Source organism: Eptesicus fuscus, chromosome 17, assembly GCF_027574615.1.
Source record: "Eptesicus fuscus isolate TK198812 chromosome 17, DD_ASM_mEF_20220401, whole genome shotgun sequence".
In the NCBI taxonomy this organism is placed as follows: domain Eukaryota; kingdom Metazoa; phylum Chordata; class Mammalia; order Chiroptera; family Vespertilionidae; genus Eptesicus; species Eptesicus fuscus.
In genome coordinates, this window is record NC_072489.1 from 36,023,779 (window position 1) to 36,047,942 (window position 24,164).

At 45.9% G+C, this 24,164-nt stretch overlaps 1 protein-coding gene across 2 annotated transcripts in view; it reads right to left on the reverse strand.

Annotated features, from left to right (window-relative positions):
* HTR7 (5-hydroxytryptamine receptor 7) overlaps positions 1-24,164 on the reverse strand; it is a 94,208-nt gene that overhangs the window by 6,542 nt on the left and 63,502 nt on the right. Inside the window, exon 3 of one of the 2 annotated variants that reach the window (XM_008156921.3) lies at positions 15,794-17,334. The exons of the other annotated variant lie outside the window; for it this stretch is intronic. Coding sequence (XP_008155143.1) covers positions 17,292-17,334 — 43 coding nt within the window. The 3' untranslated portion in view covers positions 15,794-17,291. Of the gene's footprint in view, positions 1-15,793; positions 17,335-24,164 lie in introns of those variants that run through there. 2 annotated transcript variants of the gene reach the window in all.

Below are 24,164 nucleotides of genomic sequence, written 5' to 3' on the forward strand. Positions count from 1 at the left end.
GCCAAGTAGCTCGTAAGTCAGAAACGGCCTGTATTTCACATAATCACTAAAGACCTCAAGAGGGAATCCTTTTCATAAACCATTTCATATTTAAAGGAATCAAATCTTAGTAAGCCAATCAACATGACCCCTCCCTTCCTTCCACTCTCTCTACAAACCAATGGAAAAAATATCTGAAGTAAGAACTAACAAAACAACAAAAAGAATGAAAAATGAGCAAAGATATGAGAAGGCAATCAGCAGAGAAGGAAATACAAAAGGCTAAACAACACATGAAAACTTCAACCTCACCAATCACCAGAGAAGTGCAAATTTAATACCATAAAGTGAGAGCATTTTATACCTCCAACTGGCAAACCTTAAAAGTTGACAATACTAAGTGTTTGAGAAAATGTCACAATATGGGAATTCTCATACACTATTAGTGGGAGTGTAATATAGGGCAACCACTTAGAATTTGGCAGAATCTAGTTAAGGATATACACACCTCCTCCACAGCAACTCCTCTTCAGGCACACCATAGAGCTGTTGGGCATCTACAATTTTTGCACATCAACTCTATCAAATACTTTTTAAAAATTATGCAGCCACTTGCAAATTTTTAAATAGACATGTAAATTTTTAAATTATAAATGAGGTCCCAGACCTCTAGCTGCAAAAGATGTAATTTTGCAATAGTTATAAATGCTGACATTTAAAACAATAAAACTGTGTCATTATTTTAATCTATTAAAAAGTGGCATAAGATAAGCAATAATACATATTTTAAAAAATACATAAACAGCTCTTTTATAACATTGGAAATTTTACCTTTTTTTAAACTTGTATTTCCATCCCATGTCACCACTATAGTTTATCTTAATATATTTTTACTAGAGGCCCGGTGCACAAAATTCGTGCACTTGAGGGGGTCCCTCAGCCCAATCTGTACCCTCTTCAATCTGGGACCCCTCAGGGGATGTCCAACTTCCAGCAGGTGGACAGCCCTCTCACAATCCGGAACCACTGGCTCCTAATCACCTGCCTGCCTGCCTGATTTCCCTAACCCCACTGCCTGCCTGCCTGCTCACCCCTACCTTGATCTCCTGCAGCCTGATTGCCCCTACCCACTCCCCTATCAGCCTGATCACCCCAAACTGCCTGTGCCTTGGCCCCCCGTCTGGCCTCCCTCTGGAGGCACCACCCCCATAACCCCAATGCTGCTGCCACTGCAGCTGGTTATGGCTGCCTGAGCCTTGGCCTTTGTAGCCACTGCGGCTTTGTCTGGAAAGATGTCCGGAAGACAACCACTCTAATTAGCATATTACCCTTTTATTAGTATAGATTTGGGGACCATTACAACCACGCAAGAAAACACATGGCCCTGGTCAGTTTGGCTTAATGGAGAGAGCATCGGCCTGTGGACTGAAGAGTCCAGGTTTGATTCTGATCAGGGGCACACATGCCTGGGTTTCGGGCTCAATCCCCAGTAGGGGGCCTGGGGCGGCAGCTGATCAGTGATTCTTTTTTTTTTTTTAAATATATTTTATTGATTTTTCACAGAGAGGAAGGGAGAGGGATAGAGAGCTAGAAACATCGATGAGAGAGAAACATCGACCAGCTGCTTCCTGCACACCCCCCACCGGGATATGTGCCAGCAACCAATGTACATGCCCTTAACCGGAATCGAACCTGGGACCTTCCAGTCCGCAGACCGACGCTCTATCCACTGAGCCAAACCGGTTTCGGCTGATCAGTGATTCTTATCATTGATGTTTCTATCTCTCCCTTCCTCTCCCTTTCTGAAATTTTAAAAATATATATATTTTTAAAGAAAACACATCATCTTCACTTTGGGCTTTGTCATCTTACAATATCCTTTGTGCAGTGTTTTAACTTCCCTCAACTTTCCTTTACCCACCTTTAAAGTGCAATCTATTTTGGGGAAGATGATCAGGAAAGTGATTCCAATGGGTAGAAGTTCTTTTTGGAGGGGATGGGTCATGAAGATATTTAAAAATTGAGCATGGTGATGGTTGTACCACTCTGAATTTACTTTAAAAAACCAGTTCATTGTACACTTTAGGTGACATGTACAGTATATGGGTTATATCTCAACAAAGCTGTTCTTTTATTTCTTTTTAAATAAAGACCAGTCTTATAATCAGTTGCAGATGTTTTCAGAGGCCCCTCAAGATTTGCTCACCATGTCCCAAATTACGGCTGTGATTCCCAGTTGCCTCCAGTCCTGGTGGATCTGGATGGTGTGGTTTGCAAAGGAGAAGGTGGCAAGAGGCTTATGGAATTTCGGCAACCCCATTCCCCCGGTCTCCTCATAGGGCACCAGGGCCATTCCCACTGTGCCAGCTCTGCTCCCTTTAACCTGTTGGGCAAAAGAATCCTGCGTGCTCTGGCCAGAAAGTGCATTCTTTCTTAGGTGGCCCGGATGCTTTTTTTAAGGTCGTTTTATGGATTCAAAAGAATAAACAGAGATGTGGAAAGCTTTTGTCAAAATCCTTTTACATGGTTCTTCCAGTCTCATGGGAAATGAGATGTGGCTCTGAATTCATCCCAAAGTGTGTCTTTGGGCAAAAGCACCCAGAACGGCACAACTCCTGCAGAATGCCCCACACACTTTGCTGTCAGGACTCAGGGGGGCTTGAGGGTGAGCGAGGCGGCGGTGCCAGCACAGGACCTGGGAGAAGGTAGCGCTTTCTACACTGCCCAGGCCACGTGGACTACAGCAGTACCCGCCCAGGTGGGCAGGGTGTTTCTGCTGTTTTGTTTTTGGTCTGGCCTCCACCCCGTCAGCCACGGACCTGTGCCTGCACTGAGACTGAATGGTTTGATGGCCCTACTTTTTGGTGGACAGTGGATGCACTTCCAGAGACTGGCAGTTAGACTCTGGTGGCTTCTGAGTCCCTTGCGGGGAGAGCCCGGCCCTAGGTCAAGAACAGACTCAGGCGTCCTCGGCCAGGAGGCCTCCTTGGGCTAGGGGCCGCCACAGTTTGAAGGCTGGCCATGACCCCAATCCTGGCAGGGGTCTCCTCTGGGGTGCTGGCAGGCCTGGTCTAGGGCTGAGGGCGGTTTAGAGGCTGGTCACGCCCCCGATCCTGGTGGGGATCTCCTCTGGGGCGCTGGCAGGCCTGGGTTAGGGTCACTGGCGGTTTGGAGGCCGGTCACGCCCCCGATCCTGTTGGGGGTCTCCTCTGGGGTGCTGGAAGGCCTGGGCTAATGGCCACCCTGGTTTAGAGACTGGTCAAGCCCCCGATCCTGGTGGGGGTCTCCTCTGGAGCGCTGGCAGGCCTGGGCTCTGGCGCCGCAAAGGGAGAGGTTCCTGAACCTGCTTCCTACACACCTAGGCTAGGATCCATCTTGTAGGAGGCGGCTTCAATGCCCGGGGTCGGTGACCAGGTCCTCCTGAGCCTCGCTTTCTGGGCTGCAGTCCCACGTCTCCCAGTGCCCCAGCCTCGGATGCGCCCACACAGTTGCCCCCACCACCAGCCACCTCAGCGCAGGCCACAGCAGCTGAAGCCAGCCTCTTGGAAGCCAGGCCACCACACCCACCACCCCTAGTAGCTCTCTGCTGCTTGCTCTGTGCCCTGTCCACTGGGGTCGGGGAGTGCTCCCAGCCCAGAGGCCCTCCCTCCCTCCGCAGCCTGGCTTGGGAAGCTGGCCTCATGCTGGGGCTACTATGTCAGCATGCCCACTCGGCTACTATGGGTGCGACTCGGGCCCCCACGGAGGCCAACCTGGAGAACGTGGACCCCAACTCTGCATCCGGCTGCTGCAGATGGCCTCCGTGATCAACTACCACCTGCTCCTTCCATTGGCCCCATTGATCCCTCTCAGCACCAGCCATTTAGGCGAGGGTGGTGATCGCCGGGAACCCCGCCCCGGGAGGCTGCTGGCCGTGCCCGGCCACGCCCCCCCGGGTCGTGATGGGTCCCGGGACCCGCGGGAGGCTGCTGGCCGTGCCCGGCCACGACCCCCGGGTCACGATGCAGCCCTGGACCCCCGGGAGGCTGCTGGCCGTGCCCGGCCACGCCCCCCGGGTCGCGATGGGTCCCGGGACCCCAGGGAGGCTGCTGGCCGTGCCCGGCCACGCCCCCCCGGGTCGCGATGGGTCCCGGGACCCCAGGGAGGCTGCTGGCCGTTCCCGGCCACGCCCCCCCGGGTCGCGATGCAGCCCTGGACCCCGGGGAGGCTGCTGGCCTTGCCCGGCCACGCCCCCCCGGGTCGCGATGGGTCCCGGGACCCCAGGGAGGCTGCTGGCCGTGCCCGGCCACGCCCCCCCCGTCGCGATGCAGCCCTGGACCCCGGGGAGGCTGCTGGCCGTGCCCGGCCACGCCCTCCCGGGTCGCGATGGGTCCCGGGACCCCGGGACCCCGGGGAGGCAGCTGGCCGTGCCCGGCCATGCCCCCCCGGGTCGCGATGGGTCCCGGGACCCCTGGGAGGCTGCTGGCCGTGCCCGGCCACGCCCCCCCGGGTCGCGATGGGTCCCGGGACCCCTGGGAGGCTGCTGGCCGTGCCCGGCCACGCCCCCCCGGGTCGCGATGGGTCCCGGGACCCCAGGGAGGCTGCTGGCCGTGCCCGGCCACGCCCCCCCGGGTCGCGATGCAGCCCTGGACCCCGGGGAGGCTGCTGGCCGTGCCCGGCCACGCCCACCCGGGTCGCGATGGGTCCCGGGACCCCGGGGAGGCTGCTGGCCGTTCCCGGCCACGCCCCCCGGGTCGCGATGGGTCCCGGGACCCCAGGGAGGCTGCTGGCCGTTCCCGGCCACGCCCCCCCGGGTCGCGATGCAGCCCTGGACCCCGGGGAGGCTGCTGGCCGTGCCCGGCCACGCCCACCCGGGTCGCGATGGGTCCCGGGACCCCGGGGAGGCTGCTGGCCGTGCCCGGCCACGCCCCCCCGGTCGCGATGGGTCCCGGGACCCCTGGGAGGCTGCTGGCCGTGCCCGGCCACGCCCCCCCGGGTCGCGATGGGTCCCGGGACCCCAGGGAGGCTGCTGGCCGTGCCCGGCCACGCCCCCCCGGGTCGCGATGCAGCCCTGGACCCAGGGGAGGCTGCTGGCCGTGCCCGGCCACGCCCCCCCGGGTCGCGATGCAGCCCTGGACCCCGGGGAGGCTGCTGTCCGTTCCCGGCCACGCCCCCCCGGGTCGCGATGCAGCCCTGGACCCAGGGGAGGCTGCTGGCCGTGCCCGGCCACGCCCCCCCGGGTCGCGATGCAGCCCTGGACCCGGGGGAGGCTGCTGGCCGTGCCCGGCCACGCCCCCTCGGGTCGTGATGGGTCCCGGGACCCCTGGGAGGCTTCTGGCCATGCCCGGCCACGCCCCCCCATCTCGATCCAGCTGGGGAGTCCGGGAGGCTTCTGGCTTTTCCCGACCACGCCCCTCTAGGTTTGTCATCGCTCCCCAGGACCCCGGGAACTAAGAGGATTTGGCGGCCGCCATCTTGGTTTTCTCAATGGCCAGATAGGCACTCGGAGTCCCGCCCCCTGCCTCTCGCAGGCCCAATCATGGGCATAGCGGAGGTGCGGTCAATTTGCATGTTTCTCTATTATAAAGTAAGATGCTTGAATGTCCTTTATTAATCACCCTATCATATTTCTGTTACAGAAATGTATATGTAATAATAAATTGCAAGATATTTTTCTTGTGCCTTTAAGATTCTGAGAGTTATAGAAATTTTTTATTTTAATAATTATCATTAAATTACTATCTTAAATAGTAATTTAAATATTACTGTCTTGTTATATTTAATTAGTATTATATTAATTACCACTATATTATCATTGATCAAAAACTAAATATATTCCAAGTTTTGATAATTATTAAATATAAAAATATAAAATTTTATTGGAAATGCATCTTTTAATAAAATGAATGGAAAAGTTTTTTCATTTATTTCATGTATCCAAATATGAATATTGATAATTGCTAAAATGAAACAGGCCTTGTAAATTAACAACAAAATAAAAAGAATGAGGCCAGAAATAGTGTGAAGCTTACCAACAGTAATGAGTAAGTGCATTTTTAAATAATAAATACCACTAAATACACCTAAGTTGTATAAATCTAATAAATATATGATGGAAACAAACAAGCTGAAATTTAATGGATGACATGAGCAGGAAATCTGAGTCCAAATGAGGAGTGTATATGAACGTATAAAATCCAGTCATCTTTTTACAAAGGTAATGAAATGTTTCTTCTACAAGTCTGAATAAATGTTCAATAAAATATAAAACACTAATATTTCCAATATAAGTTTCTTTTACTCAGAGGTATATTGTTGATCTCTAGGAAATAAATCTCCTTCCCCCTTAAATAGTGCCAACAATGCCGGTGAGCCAAGACTGAGCCTTGGGGAATAAGCCTGGTCTCCAAACTCTCTCCTGCTCAGAGTGAGAAATGCAGGCTGTGCTTTCTCACAGACAGGTGTTTCCCAGCATGCTGTCTACAATTCCCGGAATATTCTTAGTCTAACACAGATGGATAAAGACCAAGGAGTTTCCATGAGTTCACTGTGCCAATAAAATAGGACACAGTGCCCTTTATATTTCTGACTTAATTGACTCTCACAGGAGTCTCCCTCTGCCAATAAGGAGAAGGAAGATGAGAAATCATTAAACAAAATGTGTCCATCCACCCCACTCTACCATATATCTAAATTCAGAACATGCCTTCATGGATCACAAAACTGTCTCTAACTCCACCAGGTTTGTCAAAGTTAGCACTCACTCACTCACTCCCACACATAGAGGATGCCCAGTTAAATTGGAATTTCAGTAAACAACAAATAATTTTTAAATATACGTTCCCCTGGCACATATTGAGACATATTACTTGAGGACATACTTATACTATAAATAATAGAAAATTACTTGTTATTATCTGAAATTTAACTGGACATCTGTATTTTAACTGGATTTTAAATTACACCTAAATTTTTGCTTTAACAGAAATGTGTGCAAGGAAAGGCATGAAGCTCTATTGCAAATTTATAGACCTTCAATGAAAGGATACTACGTGGACCCAAATATTTTGAATTTCCCCTTAGGGGCTCAATACTATATGAAGATCCTGGGCGATGGGTAAGAGACCTTTCTTTTGTAAAATGGGATAATGAAATGGTGAATGAGGAGGCGGGAACTTGCTTGTGGCCTTCAAGCCGATCAAGTTTAGGATCTGGGAATCAATTGCTTTAACAACCATCCATACAGGGAAAGTCCATGTGTGCCTGCATGTGTGTATATACACAAACATGAATGTACAGGTGTAGATGTTCATGTGTAAGTGAAGTCTGTGTGCATGTTTATCTCTGTGTATGGTGGAGGGGTGGTATTGGTGCAAGGTGCATACCCTAATGTGAAGACCAATACTCTGAGACAGAGCTTCCCAATGAGGGTACATTACATGGGTAAATGGATTGTGGTTGTATCACAAGATACTGGCCTCTTCAGCCCTCAGGGCAGCCTTGGTTTAGAGGTACAACTGGTAGGGTGACCCAAGTAAAAAGGGTTGGGAAGCCCCGTCCACAAGAAACTCTCACTAATATACACAGGGTTACAAAAGACTAGACATCACAACTAAATATCCATGAGAGGGAAAACAAAGGAATAAGCCACAGTATATTCAGCTAACCAAATATTAAAATGGATGATCTTGATCTATATCTCTCAATATGAAGAGCTCAAAAACCTAGCATTGAGGGGGGAAAAAAAGCAGGTTACAGCAGGATGGCACTCACAGGATGACAATACCTGCAAAATGTACCGGTATACAGTTAGGTCGATTTTGAAAGACACAACTATGGTGCATTACAGGCACACAAACATTGATTCGAAGGATGCACTGTAACATCGGGGAAAAGCCTGCCTGTGGGGGAAGAATGGGAATGAGGAGGAGCAATGACAGGGGACATCAACTGAACATCAGTGCACCAGGCTCGGTTCTCAGTTCTTGACGTTGTTATTCATTTAATCCCTTCAACAACCCCATAATACCGGATACTATCATCCTCATTTTACAGATTAACTGACGCACAGGAACAGAGATTAGGGAGCTTGCCCAAGGTCACACAGCTCTAATAGAAGGTACAAAGGGGGCCCTTAATTGTAGATTAACTATTGGCTTTTACTAATAGACTTAAAATAAATATGACAACGTAATAGATGAACGGGTGTTTATTACACACCCTTCTTTTCATCTTCTTTGAAATATCAAATGTAAAAAGCTCTGCTTTATTCCTTCAGCTCAAACTTGTCTAATAAGATTATTGAAAACTCTGATTATGATTTCTTCTCAAGAAACTGTGTCTTTTTCTCAACTGTCCTCACCAAGGGTACATAAAGTGTCCTTTTTTAAAATATATATATATACTTTTATTGATTTCAGAGAGGAAGGAAGAGGGGGAGAGAGAGATAGAAGCATCAATGATGAGAAAGAATCATTGATCGGCTGCCTCCTGCACGCCCCCTACTGGGGATTGAACCCGCAACCTGAGCATGTGCCCTTGACTGGAATCGAACCTGGGACCCTTCAGTCCGCAGGACAACGCTCTATCCACTGAGCCAAACCGATAGAGCTAAATAGTGTCCTTTTTTATATTTGCCGTGGTGGAATGGAAATGGAACATTTTACATAAGTATATATTAGATAGTATTGTCATAGAACTACATGCCCCCCCTACAATTCATATTATATTTAAGGGATGGTTTTCATTTTTTTTAAAATCTGTGCTTTGCATGATCCAAATGGATAAATGAGAATTGGGCCAAATTTTCCCTTAACTGATTTAATTAACTAAATCTTTCATTTTTTTTTTTTTTTTTGCAGGTAAATTAAAAGCTTGCTAAATTAAATTTCTAAGAGCCAAGAGAATAAGCAGTATAAAGAGTAATCTTTGATTCATGAACCCAGACGTAGTTCCAGGTGTTCATTTTATGTTCACTTCTAACATTCCATACAGAGCCATTGGCAAGGAAGTTGATGGAATAATGAGGATTGCAGCCAACGTTCTCCACCGGAACTGCTCTCAGGCCGGAAGAGCAGCCAGAGCTGCCTCATGGAAGATCTCCACAAACATCAGGGTCAGGGGCCACAGCCAAGTCTCCCTGACAAATCTCAACTGTTCCTGAATTACCCTCCTTCAGTTTTGCTTTTAAAAGCTAGGGGTTCCCTCAGTTATGGGCTCCAATGTGTCCAGGAGAGAGATCTGTAGATGGATTTGGCTAACAGCATGTTTTCCGCTGTAGAGGCCCCTCAGGGACCTGTAAGTAACTAAATAACTGTAGGGTTCAAGGAATCCCAGTCAATGAAGGAGGCACACAAGGTCTGATTTGAGCTTCTGTCACCACCACAAACGTGTCACATTGTCTGAGATTTCTGTCAACCATCCCTCAGGTTCAGACATCAATCCAAGAAGTTCTTGCCCTGATAAAACCATGTACCTTGCAAGAAGAGGGCATTGCCCCTGAATAACAGGTTAGTCTATTTGATTAATTGGCTCACAGTTAAGAGACAGCAAAAGATGCGAGAATGAAACATAGAACAAATAAGTTTTAATGAGGAGAATATAGAAAGGTACACATTACAGGGCAATAGCATTTAGGACAATCTATTAGCCAGGGTTCTCCAGAGAAACAGAACCCATAGGTTATCATATACTAGCATATTATGTGTAATATATATATATTCCCTTAACTGATTTAATATATCATATACATCTATAAACATATAAATCAATATCCTATTGGTTTATGTATTATAAGGATACTAGAGGTCCAGTGTGCACAAAATCATGCGCAGGTAGGGTCCTTAGGCCTAGCCTGCGATCAGGGCCTGCCCCGTCACTGCCCACCCCAGTTCCTCGTGGTTCCCCGTTTGCCATCAGTGATCGGAGCCTGTGGGCTGGGGAGAGGGACCAAGAGGGCTTCCTTCCACCTGCTTGCCAGTCCCCAGTCCCGCCCCGCTTCCACTATCCTGGTTCCCCATGGTTCCCCGTTGGGCATTGAGTGATCAGAGCCTGCAGGCTGTGGGGAGGGACTGAGAGGTGGTCAATGCACCTCATAGTGACTGGTCGATTGGTCGTTCTGGTCGTTACGCCATTACGGTCGTTGGCCTTTTATTATATAGGATATATATGATATTTATTATAAAGAATTACTTACATGATATCAGAGGCTGAGAAGTCCCACAATCTTCCATCTGCAAGCTTGAGACCCAGAAAATCCAGGGGTGTAGTTCAGTCCCAGTGTAAAGGCCTGAGAACCAGAGGTCTGATGGTCCCAGTCCACAGGCAGGAGAAGATTGACTGACGTCCCACCTGTGCTGTCAGGCAGAGAGTGAATTCTCCCTCTACCCTTTTGTTCTATTCAGACCCTCAATGGGTTGGATGAGGCCCACCCACATTGGGGAGGGCAATCTGCTTTACTCAGTCTATGGATCTCATCTAGAACACCCTCACAGACACACCCAGAAAAACCTTGAGTCAAATATCCCCTGATCCAGTCACACTGACACATAAAATTAACCATCACAGGCAGGCTGCAACAGTAATGCATGAACAGGGGAAAGCAATGAGATCCCAGGTACCTGGAAATGAAGGGATTTTCCAAGAATAGGGTTAGGAAGCAGGAACCTTCACTCTCTTCACCATTATCTGGGATTTAACTTAAACAGCTGCTTTGGAGTATTCAGTGTAAGAGGAAGTATTTGGAGAACCACGAGTGATTCCCCTCAAGAGTTCAGGTGCACATTTCCAGGCCCACGAAACCAGTGGGAAGGGAGGATGTAAGGCAAAGTACACACCATCTGGAGAGCTCAGTTTTACTTCTTACTAAGCGAATGCCCTTGCACTCTGGCAGCCTCAGTACCCTCACCCACAAAAGGGGGATAACAACCACATTTTAGGGTTGTTGCTGAGGATTACCAGAATGGCTAATGAGTAATAAACACTCAATTAATGTGAGCTGTATTAATCCCTGCCATAAACATACATACTCACACATACAATGGTGAAAGCGTGAACCTTGGCCAAGGTCAACATCTGGCTAATACTCAACACATACTTCACAAAGATTTACTCTTTGTTTTGTTGACAAACATTTGACAAACATTTGACCATGGGGACAGAAAAACGATGCATTCCTTCTCAGCTTACCCTGTATTAGCACCAATATTAGTTAATGCCAGTAGCTACTCAATAATGTAGGAATTAGCAGCTCTGCACTTAAAGCTAAGCATCCACATGTCTTTAAATATAGCTGAAAACTACAGATGATCTGCAGATTCTTTTCTTCCACTCACCGGTTGGATTTTCGGTAGCAATATTAAGCGCTGAGTAGCACACTGTGTGTTTCTCTGACAAGATTCTATACCATCTACAAATGCTTTAGACATTATTTCACATGAATTATGCTTTCCACACTAACAGCAAAGAATCAGCTAGATAGTTCACTTTGTCATCATGTTTGGGAACAGACACTCTCAACATGTGGGAGCCAGGTCAGCTGCACCAGAATCATCAGGTAGGTTCATGGGAAGCCCTTTTCACCCTCCACTGCAACCCAGGGCAGAATGAATCAGAATCCCTGAAATCATCACATGTAACAAGTTCCCGAGATAATGCCTAGTCAGAGTGAGGTTCAAAGAACACAGGGGGTTTTAAGATTAAGGTGGTGTGGTTACTGGACAGAATATCACAACCTTTCATCTTCAAACTCTGACATTTTGTCAAAACTTAGTCTCATTGCCTTGAGGACAATTTAGTTAATATAGTCATTCCAAAAGTTAAGTACCTTTCAGTGCCTTTGGGTCAGCAGTCTGGACTCCATTTAATTATACCAGTAGGTCATTGAAAAGCGGAGACATGGGATGAAGCCCAGTGGTTTAAAAGCTCTGCTCCATGACTTCAGATTCAGAACTATGCAGCACCAAGCTGTTCCTTCCAGCCCTCATCCTCCCTATTACTACCCGCCCCCACATCCTGCTCATCACAGCACGAGCCTTGCACACTTAGTGCCCTGCATATGTAATGATTATGCCAAAGTCCTTTCTCAGTGGGGAACTGCAAGGTTATCCCTAATTAAGGAACAGTGCACTTTCGCTAGACAATGATCATGCTTCTCTCCTTTTTCTACACGTTCTGACCACATTACATTTACTGAAATGTAATTTTGAACCGAATAAGAAAAAAAAAAAAACAACTGGGCTTATATTTTGTAGATTTTACACTTTTCCTGTAATTCATGTGTATTATGTTTTTCAAATACATAGCTATGGGACCGATGTTTAAAAATTCTTCGCCAAAGGTAGTTTGCAAAGTGCTGCTTGCTACCCCTCTCCTATAAACAAATTCAAACAAAACCTGGTTCTAATTTAACATCTTTTCACCTGCTAAATAAAGGGGGTTGTATTACTAGGTCACCTATGAGATGCTCTAGCTCTGTACTTCTCCATGGATACAGTTATAACTCACTTTTTTACAGGTGGATTGTTTGCTTTGTAAATTATCCAGGACAACATTTTATATTTATAGCTGACTTTCTGCTGCCTCTCACTGTTGCTCTGTATCATCTCTCCCACTGTGAGGCTGTGTGAGCTTGAAGAATAAAGAGCATTTTAATAATAGCCTAATCAAGATGTAATTAAGAAAAGTAATTTGGCACCAAAATATTACATAACACACATCAAAGATTAAACTCTTGATATTTCTTGCCATGTGCTATTTTTGGATTATCACTCTCTCCTCCACTGAGATTTAAATATTTATGCTCATATCAATATACTGAAGTGTGCATTTCTTTATGAATCTCCTTGTGCCTGCCTCAGCATAATACACATGGTTATTTTATTATAATCATTTGTGCAATATTCAGATTCCTTGCTAGACTTTTAGCTTCATGAGAATGGAGATCATTCCTGTCTTAACACTGGATTCTAGTGTTTTACAGTCTCTGGTATATTAATAGATATCTGTTTGAATGCATGAGTGAATGGAGAATCAATGAAATTCTTAGAGGAAGAATCATGTCACCTGATCACTCCAGTCTCAAGGCTTTCATTTCTTTACAGTATTTAAAATATTTCTTGCTCCATAATCTCTGAGCATAAATTCTATAGTTTGAACAGAACCTAAGATTTCATGTGTCTCTGTCCAGGGAGCCCTAGTTACAAAATATCTTTTTTGTTAACCTTTATTGTTGAAAATATTACATATGTCCCCTTTTTCCACCCATTGACCCCTTCTAGCCTGCCCCCACCTCCCACCCCAGGCCTTCGCCACCCTATTATCTGTGTCCAGGGGTTATGCACATATGCACAGAAGTTCTTTGGTTGATCTCTTCTCACTCACCCACCCACCCACCCCTGCCTTCCCTCTGAGATTCAACAGTCTGTTCCATGTTTCTGTGTCTCTGGATCTATTTTCTTCAACAGTTTATTTTGTTCATTAGATTCTACATATGGGTGAGATCATGTGATACTTTCCACAAGATGTCTTAATTCCTGCAACTCAGCTTCTTCTAAAAATGCCAAATACCCAACGTAACTTTTACCTGCAAGTCTGTTTCTGATCGTTGTCAGCCTCTCTCATTTTCTGCCTCCCTGAGACAGTAAATATCGCTTTTACATTTTTCAATGATGATCGCATCGTATCTCTGCTGCTTGCTCTGCCTAAGCAGGGTTCTTTTTTGATTTTCATTTAGCCAGCAGGAGCTTGGGAAGCAAAGTACTTAAGTTCAGAAATTACTTTCCTTCTCCAGAGAAAGTGCAGACAAGCAAGTTTCAAGAAAGATCCAATTAAAGAAGCCTCTGTCTCGGGAACTAGATCCCCTGAGTTGGCGCCAAGGTCTGCATGTTTCACACGTGTTCTCTAACAAGGGTCTCCCTTTCTGGATGGACAGCGCTTGCTGTAAGTAAGGGATGACATCACAACCTGCATCACTCCCAGGGCTTTCAAAACGCGCTGACCCTCTGAACGTTTCCAAACGGCTTCTGTGTGTGCTGCTAGGGACCATCTGGCGAGCTCTAGATAAACAAGTTCCAACATATGGGCCATAACACATACATGGCTCTGCTCCACTAGTGCAGAAAATTACACAAGGGCTGCTCTCTTGATATGAGAAACTCGTGCAAACGCAGCAGCACCGTGGAGGGGGAGGCCTGCCCTTTGTGCACACAGGAGAGCTTAAGCCCGGCTCCTCTCTCCCACTCACTGCGCAGGTCACCGGATCACTGCAGTCTCAAGTTCCTCACCTGAAATTTTAAAAAGGGTGCCAAGTCAACTCTGACCTTCCTCCTTCCCTGTCCTTCCTTCTTCCCCTTCCTTTTTTTTCTTCCTCCCTTCCTATTAAAAAATAGTTATTATATGCCTTCTATCTATGTCCCAAGCATGGTGCTAGGTGCTGGGCATATTGGTGAGGAGCACAGACATGGTCCCTGCGCCTGAAGAATTACTAAACAGTGATGAAGACAAGCATTAAATAAATAACTGAGAATAGGAAGGGAAAGCATGTATGAAGGTCCTGAGATGGGAAGGGGCGTGGACTGTTTAAAATGCGGGACTTGTAAACATTTATATCCTTTAAATTGTGAACTCACTTGACAATCAAAATCCCCACCATCTACAGATGGCAATTCAGACAATTACTATGTTAGCATAAACTATTTGAAAAGCTGCCTGCATTGTCTATTCTTATTGTGGATCTCATGCCTGCAAACAATGAAGCTAATAAAATTGCATGAAAATATAATCATCAAAAACATATACAGGCATCTCAAGCACATGAACACCGTGGTAAATGCTTTAAGGATTACGAGAGTTTCAGGAAACCTAGGAACTCTGTGAGTGCTTCCTGTTTAATATTTACAAAACAAAACTAGATAGTAAGGCAACCGTCATGAAGTTATCTCTTACAGGTCCTCCACTTCCCAAGCATGGTTTCCCAATACTCGGTCTTTCCAGAAGATGACAGCTGATACCCTAGAGTGAGATAGACATTAGTTATAACAGTCATTCTTGCCGAACAGTCATAACATATATGTAACATGTTTATTTCAGTGATTTTCCCCAATGCTTAGTGAAAACAAAAGCAGTGCCTTTAGCAAAACCTAGGCCACGGGTGAAATAGTACAAACTGTTTGATATTTTTCTCATTCTCTGTTTCTACCTTTCATGTGGCTGCCACCCACAGAAAGCGGAGCGGACAGTGCCAGCCCCCGTCCCCAGAATGAAGCAGAGAGTTCAATCATCAGGTGTTCAAGTCAGGCGGGATAAAGAGCCCTGTTTAATAACTAATTAAACACATCAAGCATACACACTTGAAAACCTAAATCAATCCAATTAACCATAATGCTGTCTCATGGACAGGAAAAGCATGTCAGTCTCTGCAACCTGCCACGGAACTTACTATACATGTGACAACCGGAGAAACGCCTGCCTCCTATCTGCTCCACGCATCTCTGTGCCCTCCCTGTCCACAGTGCTGAGGGTAGCAAAAGCCCAATGAATGCTCATTAATCAAATCTAGAAATGAACAATCACGTAAAAAAAAAAACCCAAAATAAAACAAACAACTTACCAAATGGATGAATCCTCACAGTGAAATGCAATTAACTACAGAACTGCCTTAATTACCTGAGAAGATTTAGCAAACATCTGAAGCTTGCCCTTCTGCTGTTTGACACAGAGCAACATTTATGACATCAGACCTTCAATTGAAAATCATTACTTAAGTGGCTTTATTGCAGCTACAAATAAACTTTATTTGATGTAACGTAATAAAACATTTTCAAATTTAACATTTACCTGACCAGAATTAATCAATTAAATTATGAATATAAGTATATACAGTCACTTGAGCAAATGTGCAGTTCAGGAATTTGTACAGCTTGGTCTGCAAGGGCAGGCCTCACCTCCCCTTTCAGGAAAGCAGGCCCTCCCTGTGTCTGGCAAGAAGCAATGTCAATGAAAGTTGGAAGAAATCCATAATCCACGCTGGAATTCCACATTATTCTGGAAGGAAACAGCTACATTTATGGTAGGAAAATAATATTCTCTTGCAGTTCTCTTTTACCAAATGAAAGTCTATATTTATTTCTTCTCCTTCGAGGGACTCTTCTGATCTACTGTCTTCCTATCTCCTTCGCTCCCAATATTCCAGTTCCATTACAAAAACACACTACCCGCAAACGGACCTTTTCTGTTCCGCTGTCTGCCCATAATGCTTACCACTGTAGGGAGGAAAACAGAATTGGCCAGGCACACATTCGATTTAAGATACAGAGAACACAAAACAAATCGGAGCGTTTGCCCATCGCGAGTGTCCCTGGTGACCCCTGACTCACACAGTTCATTTTTAACACAAGGCAGCTCAACGAGAATTAACATATTGACGGCCCATTTCCAGATGCATCACAACCTTTCATGGAAACCCCATTATTCCCTCACTTCCGCCCAAAAAGCACAGCAATGGGCCAGCCTTAGGCCCATGGCACCAGCGTGTAACGAGAGTCCAAAGTTCAGGTTCAGCGCCAACACCCATGTTAACATCCAGGGCGGATAGGTAACAAGTCCTGATGGAAGGAGTCCCCTCACCCCTCAGGACCCCTCGGAGGACGTGTGAGCACAAGAAGAAGCTTTATTCGGGTTTTCTGACGCTCTCCATCCTGAGATCTGTTCCTGAGTTATACCATAGCAGTAAGCCAGTTAACAAAGAAAGTGCATTGTGGGCAGGTCACGGGGACCCTGCAGAAAAGCCAAACGGTTTGACAGAAGCTTAACACAGACACTGCTCTGGGAAATCATTTGTGTGAGCTGATGACGGGATTCTGTTTTCTAACATGGGACATGCAACATAGTCAACACTATGCTTACTGCAGTTAGCTTGGAAAAACACCCATCTGTCCTACAACAGAATTAACTCTCTCTCGTGAACGGATTCCTGAATATCCTCCGCAGTGCCTAGCCTCGGACGTGCATGGACTTGGACATCTGCAAAGCACCAGAAACTGTTTCCTTTCTGGAGCTCAGCTCAGTTCGGGAGCTTACTGCTGAGCTGGTCTGGCCGTCTTAAACTGAGAACTATTTTCATTTGCACACAGTAGCACTGATCCACAGGGGAAAAAAACAAGGAGAGGTCACCGGCTCCCTCATAATACGCTTGTACAACAGATCGCCCTGCTTGTCACGTTTGAACCATCCCAAGAAAAACCGGAAGCAGCATTTCAGAGTCTCAGCACATGATTTCGTTCTGTTTTCACCTCTGTCTTGCCTTGTTTTGTTCGTCTCCATGATTTCGCTTTTGATCAGGAATCATGGCTTTTTTTTCTACAGTAGTCAGACTTTTGTCTATAAGGGAAGAGAGAGAGAGAGAGAAGACAAGAAAATGATTTAGCAGAACCATAAATGTTTTCCTTTTGCGGTGGGTGGATTTAATTTTTACAGCATTCAGTAATTGGAAGCATTTGTGGCTTCTAAGGGGTGATGAGCGTCTCTAAAGGGAAGATGTGCTGTGGCTCTTTTAATAAATCTCATTACTATTATAAGTTGCCAGGGCCTTAATATAGTTGCAAAACAGCCCCAGATAACCCATTTAGAAATTCACTTTTATAATACAGCCTTAGCCAAAAATGGCTCTACTCGCAAAAAGCCTTGCAAAATATGACTGCACTTGCCCAACTTGAAAGGAATAATGATGACTGCTAATGAGAAGTACTCACGATAGGAGGGTGCTGTATAGTAAGCCAAACCTGCAGAGACCAGGGAACCCCACCTCGCCTCCCTCATTGCCTTCCCCCCAGATTCGCAGACGTTGGCGTGAGTCATGGCCAAGGAAAAGTCCATGGCCAAGGCCAAGTCTCCTCCTTGGGGTAGTGCCACCTTCCCTCTAGATCCGCACCCGCCTCAGTCTGCGCCTTCACAGGACTCACTTTACCAAGCTACATCCTTGTACTTGAGAGCCAGGTCTATGAGGTTCCAGGGCCGCGGTGTGCTCCCAGCCTCTGCCTCCCCATCCCATTGGCAGTGCCCCCCTCCCTTGGCTACCAGGACTCCAAATGGGTTTTCCCAGGGACAGGATCAGTTTCTCCACAAGACGCCATCCCTCGCTTTGCCCCTCACTTCACACAGCGGCGCCTGAGGACAAGACTGGGGCCACACTTCCGCTCAGACCCTGGCTCCGGGCTCCTGAGTACCGTGGAGCAGGCACCGGGCACAGGCCGTGTCCCTGCTGGTCCTCCACAGGTACTGGGGCGCTGCCTCTTCTCAGCAGGAGGGAGACTGCGCTTCCTCTGCAGCTCTCAGCAGCTCAGGAACTGTCCCTCCGGGCCTCACGCTGCAGGAGCACCTCGGAATCTCCTCTCCCACCCACCTGCTAGTCAACTTCCAACTGTCCACACAACCTTGGCCTCTTTCCTAGTCTCAAGGCCACCCTCTTGTCACCCTTTGTCCTGACAAAGACCTCCTTCTCCCACTGTGAACCCCTGTTCACACCACAGTCCTGGTCTCACTCCTACCAAAAACCTTCATCCACCCTCCCATCCTACCCACCTGGCCCTCCATGCTGACCCCAATCTACCCAGCTTCCAGGTACCACTGAAGACATGCCCCATCCACATCTGTGCACCTCAGTCCATAATCTCCCCTCTGCTTCCAACAGCCCCAACCCACCTCCACCTCCACCCCTGCCATCGCTTCTTGTTAAAATCTTACTCTCTATTCAAAACCCACCCAGATGATCACCTCCTTCAAAATTCCCACCATGGGTATTTTCGTCTAAGGCATCCCCACCCCCCAAGGCTTATTATTCTTCTATACCCACAGCCTGATTTTACTTTGTGCTATGGGTATTTACTATCTATTAAAAAGTCATTTTAGAAAAAGCAAGAGAGGTCAATTGCCTGCCTTTCCTACTTGAAAGAATTAAAATGTAGGCAACTGCAAAGCGTGAGGCAAACAAGCTATTATTACTACTAACTGATGATTTCATAAAAATAAACTGCTGAATTCCAGCTAGTTAATGGCAAGGAAAGCACTACTATGGGGGGAGGGGGGATATCCAGGAAATAGCAAACTTTTTGGTTTGGTTTGTCTTTAAAGCAACGCCCCACTACAGACATCCAGGGCGTCAGGGGCCTTGGTGCTTCTTCCCAGTTTCCACTGGGCCCCATTTCATTTTCCATTTCTGATCACTGGTGGGATCACCCTGAGCTCCAAAGCTTGAGCACAAACCCTGGCGCAGCGCAGTGAACTCACTGCAGGATCCCAGGGTCACTCCACTATGACCAGCCACTGCCATTGACAGGGACTAGAAGGGTCTCTGGAGAGAAAGACAATACATCACCAAGCAGAAGAAGGGAGACGGAAAGGAAGAGCTACTTCAAAACAATCTCATTAAATTCTTTTCTATGGAAGAAGTTCTTTAGAAACTGCTTTTCAATATCACTCACAATAACGGTGTCAAAGAGCGAAAGCCATCAAAAGGTGATATTTATAGTGATTCAAAAAAATCCAGTCAACAAATTAAAGTGAAAAAAAGATCTCTCCTTATATCACATTTGGTTCTATAGTACCAGGATTTGAATACCTGTGAAAAGGGCACAAAGATGATAGAATATCAAATTAAAATGACCAGGGAAGTGTTCATGCCTCTTCCCTCTCATCCCTCCCTACCCCAAGGAAGATTCCCAAGTGCCTGATGGACTCCTGAGCCTCTTCTTATGCTGATTGAGAAAATGTGGAAAAATGGGTAAATATTTGAAAGTAACAACACACAGGCTAGTAGACTGTTTACAAAGGAAAAGAAAATTATTATGTAGGAGGAAAAATAGAGCCAAGAAGGAAAAATTAAGGGAGAAAAGTAAAAGAGACTTAGAACCCAATCAGCCAGAGAGGGAGAAAAGGCTGGAGAGACCAGCAGGAGGAGCCCTGAGTCTCTAGGCTGGCCCGAGAAGTGTGAGCGCTAATGAGATGGGTAGGAAAACAAAGGGTCCTAACAAGGTTTGCTGTGAGCTATGGATTGGACACCAGTTCATCCTTCCAGAAACTCAAGTAGAGTTTGTTACTAGTTATCTGGGGTTATCTGCCTGGTGTTTACTTGAATGCAACGGTGCAGAGCATGGATTGTGTGGGGTATTCTGGTCACCAGTCTTTTAATCTACCACCACACCACATCCCACTCACTGAACCATGACATTCTAGAGGCAAGAACTGTCACTTATTCATCTTTCCATCCCCTGCCATGCCTGGCACCGGGCCTTGTACATGGTAGGCCCTCAGATATTTCTAGAGAAAACAAGTCATTGAAAAGACTTGTTTTCTCTAGAAAACACTGCCAGTTTCTCCCTTCTGATTCATCCCATATGGTGTCACTGAATCAGTCTTCACTGCTTTGATGATTCCGGTCTCCTGCTTGCAGAGATCCCGTCAATGGATGACTACTGTCCACACTAGGATTTCTCAACTTCAGCATTGCAGACATTTGGGGCTGAGTAAGTCTTTGTAGGGGGGCTGCCTGCGTATTACAGGATGGTGAGCAGCATCCTTGGCATCTTCCCATTAGATAGACATCAGTAGGTACTCCCCTTATCTAGGTATAACCACCAAAAATGTCCCCTGGGGGCAAAATTACCCCTGGTTGAGAATCATTTGTCTAGAATAAAATCCAAAGTTCTTGGGACTGGAATGGAAGACACTTCAGAGTTTATTTTTATTCTAAGCTTTCCATTGTGATCTCCAAACCTTTCCCCACACGAATACTTAGCTTCAGCCAGACCATCCTTTGCATAACCCACACTGGTGCCTCGACACGAAATGTCCCCTTCACCTGGAAAGCCATTTCTACTCTCCTTGAGTTATAAATGCTTTGACCACCTTCACAGACATACTCCAGCCCATAGCCTTCAGCAAGTCTTCCCTGATAAGGGTTGGGTCAACTCTGAGTTATTATCCCCTCCTTTGAATCCTGTAGCTTTTCCTGTCTCCATCTTTCCTTTGTTCTTATTACAAAAACGTGTGTGTGTGTGTGTTTATGTACAGTCTGTCCAACAGAAATATATGTACTAAGACAGGAAAGACAGCATGGATTTCCCATGTCCTCCTCAGTGCATGGCACAATTATAAATAAGAATTTAAAAAGGAGCATGCTCACATTGGGACAGATGAAAAAGCTGCCTGCTATGGAATTTTTAACATACTTTTTTAAAAACTGTTTTTATTTATTTTAGATGAAGAAGAAGGAAGAGGAAGAGAGACATAGAAACATTTATAAGAGAAATTTACATGGTCTTGTCATCTGCAGAACAGAGATGAAGAAAACCAACCTCTTATACAGTTTTAAGGATTTTTATAATTCACATAGAGTCTCAGCATCATGCCTGAGAGTGAGTCTTCAATAAATGTGGGTTACTGTTATTTTAAACTGGAAAACCTATTGTGTGACATTTGAAAAATTAGCATTTTGTGGGCTGAGTTATGTGGGAATCATTAGCTAAAATCATTGCTATTCCCAAGTTCTTTGGCTGTGTAGGAGGCATACAAACACGGTGGTGTTTTCTAGTTTAGAAAACTTTGTTGTTTTTCCTAGTTTCTACACTGGCTACTTACCTGGACCCTCTGCCACCAGCCTTTCGCACTGCTGCCAGAGACTTTCCTCAAACACACGTCTCAGCATGTTACTCCTGAGAACCGAAATCAACAGGCTTCCCTGTTCCTGCGCTAAACAACCCTGGGGGGAGGCAAAACATCCAGCTACTTGTCCCAGAAAGGAGTTGCTTCCAAAAGATAAGGCTTCATAATAATCTATACAGCTTACTTATCAAAACTAACAGTTTGTTCATTAATACTGGCTTCAAGGCCCTCGCTTAGCTGCACCCACCAATCCAAAGCTATTATGTCATAAACTCTGTCCAGTCCTCACCAGTTCCCCACCTTAACATCCCCTAGCCCAAGCCCTAAGACTCTATCATATCCTTACTTTCTCCATCTGAGAAACCACAAAGACTCTGCTAAGAAAGTATCCTCCCAACTTAGCTTACTTTTATTGACAGGTTTTCCCAATGGTCTTCATAGAGAGGTGATGGCTATAATCCCCAGCTCAAAAATACTCAGCAGCTCTTCACTGACTGCAGACTGAAATTATTTGACAAAGAGTGTTGCATAATAGCTAATAGCACGTGCACTGGGGTGGTTTATACCATATCCATCACGTGACCTTTGGTGAGTTACTTTGTGTCCCTGAGCCTCAGTTATTCTTCTGAAAATTGGGGATGCTAGAAGCACCTACTTTACAGGTAGAGTGGTGGATAGCATGTGATAGGTGTTCAATAATTGTTAGCCATTATTACTTTTATTGATTATGTATTATGTGTCAGGTACTATACTAGATCTGACTATGGCATAGCTCTTTCTCTAGAGGAATTTAGAATCTGGTGAGCAAGACATTCATAGTCAATTCGATAAGAATCTTAGAGTCCTGGAGAAATCCCTGGGGAAATAGGTTGGTCATATTCTAGAACTCAAAAGAGTATTCTTTAAAAAAAAAAAGTATTTGACTTTTTTTATTGTGAACAATTCCACATGTACAAAGGAGTATATATAATAGATGTGAAAATAAATACCTGTGAAGCTACACCCAGGTTCAAGAATTAGCATGTTTGTAGGCTTATAACTTTGAGCTCCTAGGACAAGAAATTATGATATCTGGTTTCCCTCATCTCTATTAGGGGATTTTCTGTCTGCTGCATTCTAGTGAAGAAAGAAAACAGGATGACTTCCTAGATAGAAGTTTTCAGTCATCTGGGGGAGCATCCCAGGTTTGGAGTCTCTGGTTCCTATTGTAAACCATGAGGGCACCTCGAGCAGGGCTGCTCCCCTGAGATAGCCACCTTTATTGCACATAAAAGAGTCTAATACATGAAAAGTAGAAAGAAGTAAGACTCAGATGATGTGGGTTACACCTAGTGGTGCTACAAGCTCACTGTGAGACAACAGTCACCTGTTCTGTCACATGAAGGGCATGGACAAGATGACTGGGAAGGTCCCTCTTAGCTCCAGTGGCCCACAGTTCTCTGGTCTATTCCTTCTTGCCAAGTTAGTGAGGAACAACATGTCCTCCTCTCGCAGGTTCAACGAATCCCCTTTCTCTGTCACCAACATCTTCCATCTCCTCATTCCCGTGTCTTTCCCCTCAACTCTCAAACATGAAGATGTCTCCTCTACCTCTAATTTAAAGCAAAATCTTCATTGGACCTGCTGACAACTCTAATTACAACACTGTCTCCTACCTTCTTTATAGTGACAAATTCATTAACATGTGGGTTACATGGGAAATGTCCATTTGCTTATCACCACTGGCCCTTTGCAATCCTTTTCAGATCCTAACTCCCTATGCAATTGCTTCCTGCAAAGTCACTAAAGCCCCCTAGACCAGCGGTCACCAACCGGTGGTCCGTGAGGTCCGAAAGGTTGGTGACCGCTGGTTTAAGGAAACTTTTGGAGCAGTGGTCGCCAACCGGTGATCCACAGACCACTAGTGTTCGGTGAGATCTGAAAGGTTGGCGACCACTGCCCTAGACCCGTGGTCAGCAAACTGCGGCTCGCGAGCCACATGCGGCTCTTTGGCCCCTTGAGTGTGGCTCTTCCACAAAATACCACGGCCCGGGCAAGTCTATTTTGAAGAAGTGGCGTTAGAAGAAGTTTAAGTTTAAAAAATTTGGCTCTCAAAAGAAATTTCCATCATTGTACTGTTGATATTTGGCTCTGTTGACTAATGAGTTTGCCAACCACTGCCCTAGACAAACTCAACCACCCTCTATCAGTTCTCAATTCTTAAGACTGGCCACACTTCCTAAAAACAAGCTTTTAGCCTGTGTGAATTTACTTCCTTTATTCAGCAGTAAAGGATGAGGTCATCAAAAAAGTTGTGCTGGATGTAAGAGTAAGAGCAATGAAAATGACAATGTTATAATTTCTGAAGATGTAAGGACATAATTTGGATGGTATTAATGGAGACAGGCAGAGAAACAGCACTGTCCTCGTCATCAAGCATATCAATGGCAGTTCACCAGCAAATCAGTCTCATCTTCCAAACCAACTAAGTGCCTATCTTCTACTTTCGGAATTCTGTTGGTAGAGGACTGGAATTCATAGAATTCTGAATTCCAATCTGATATGCTTAGCTT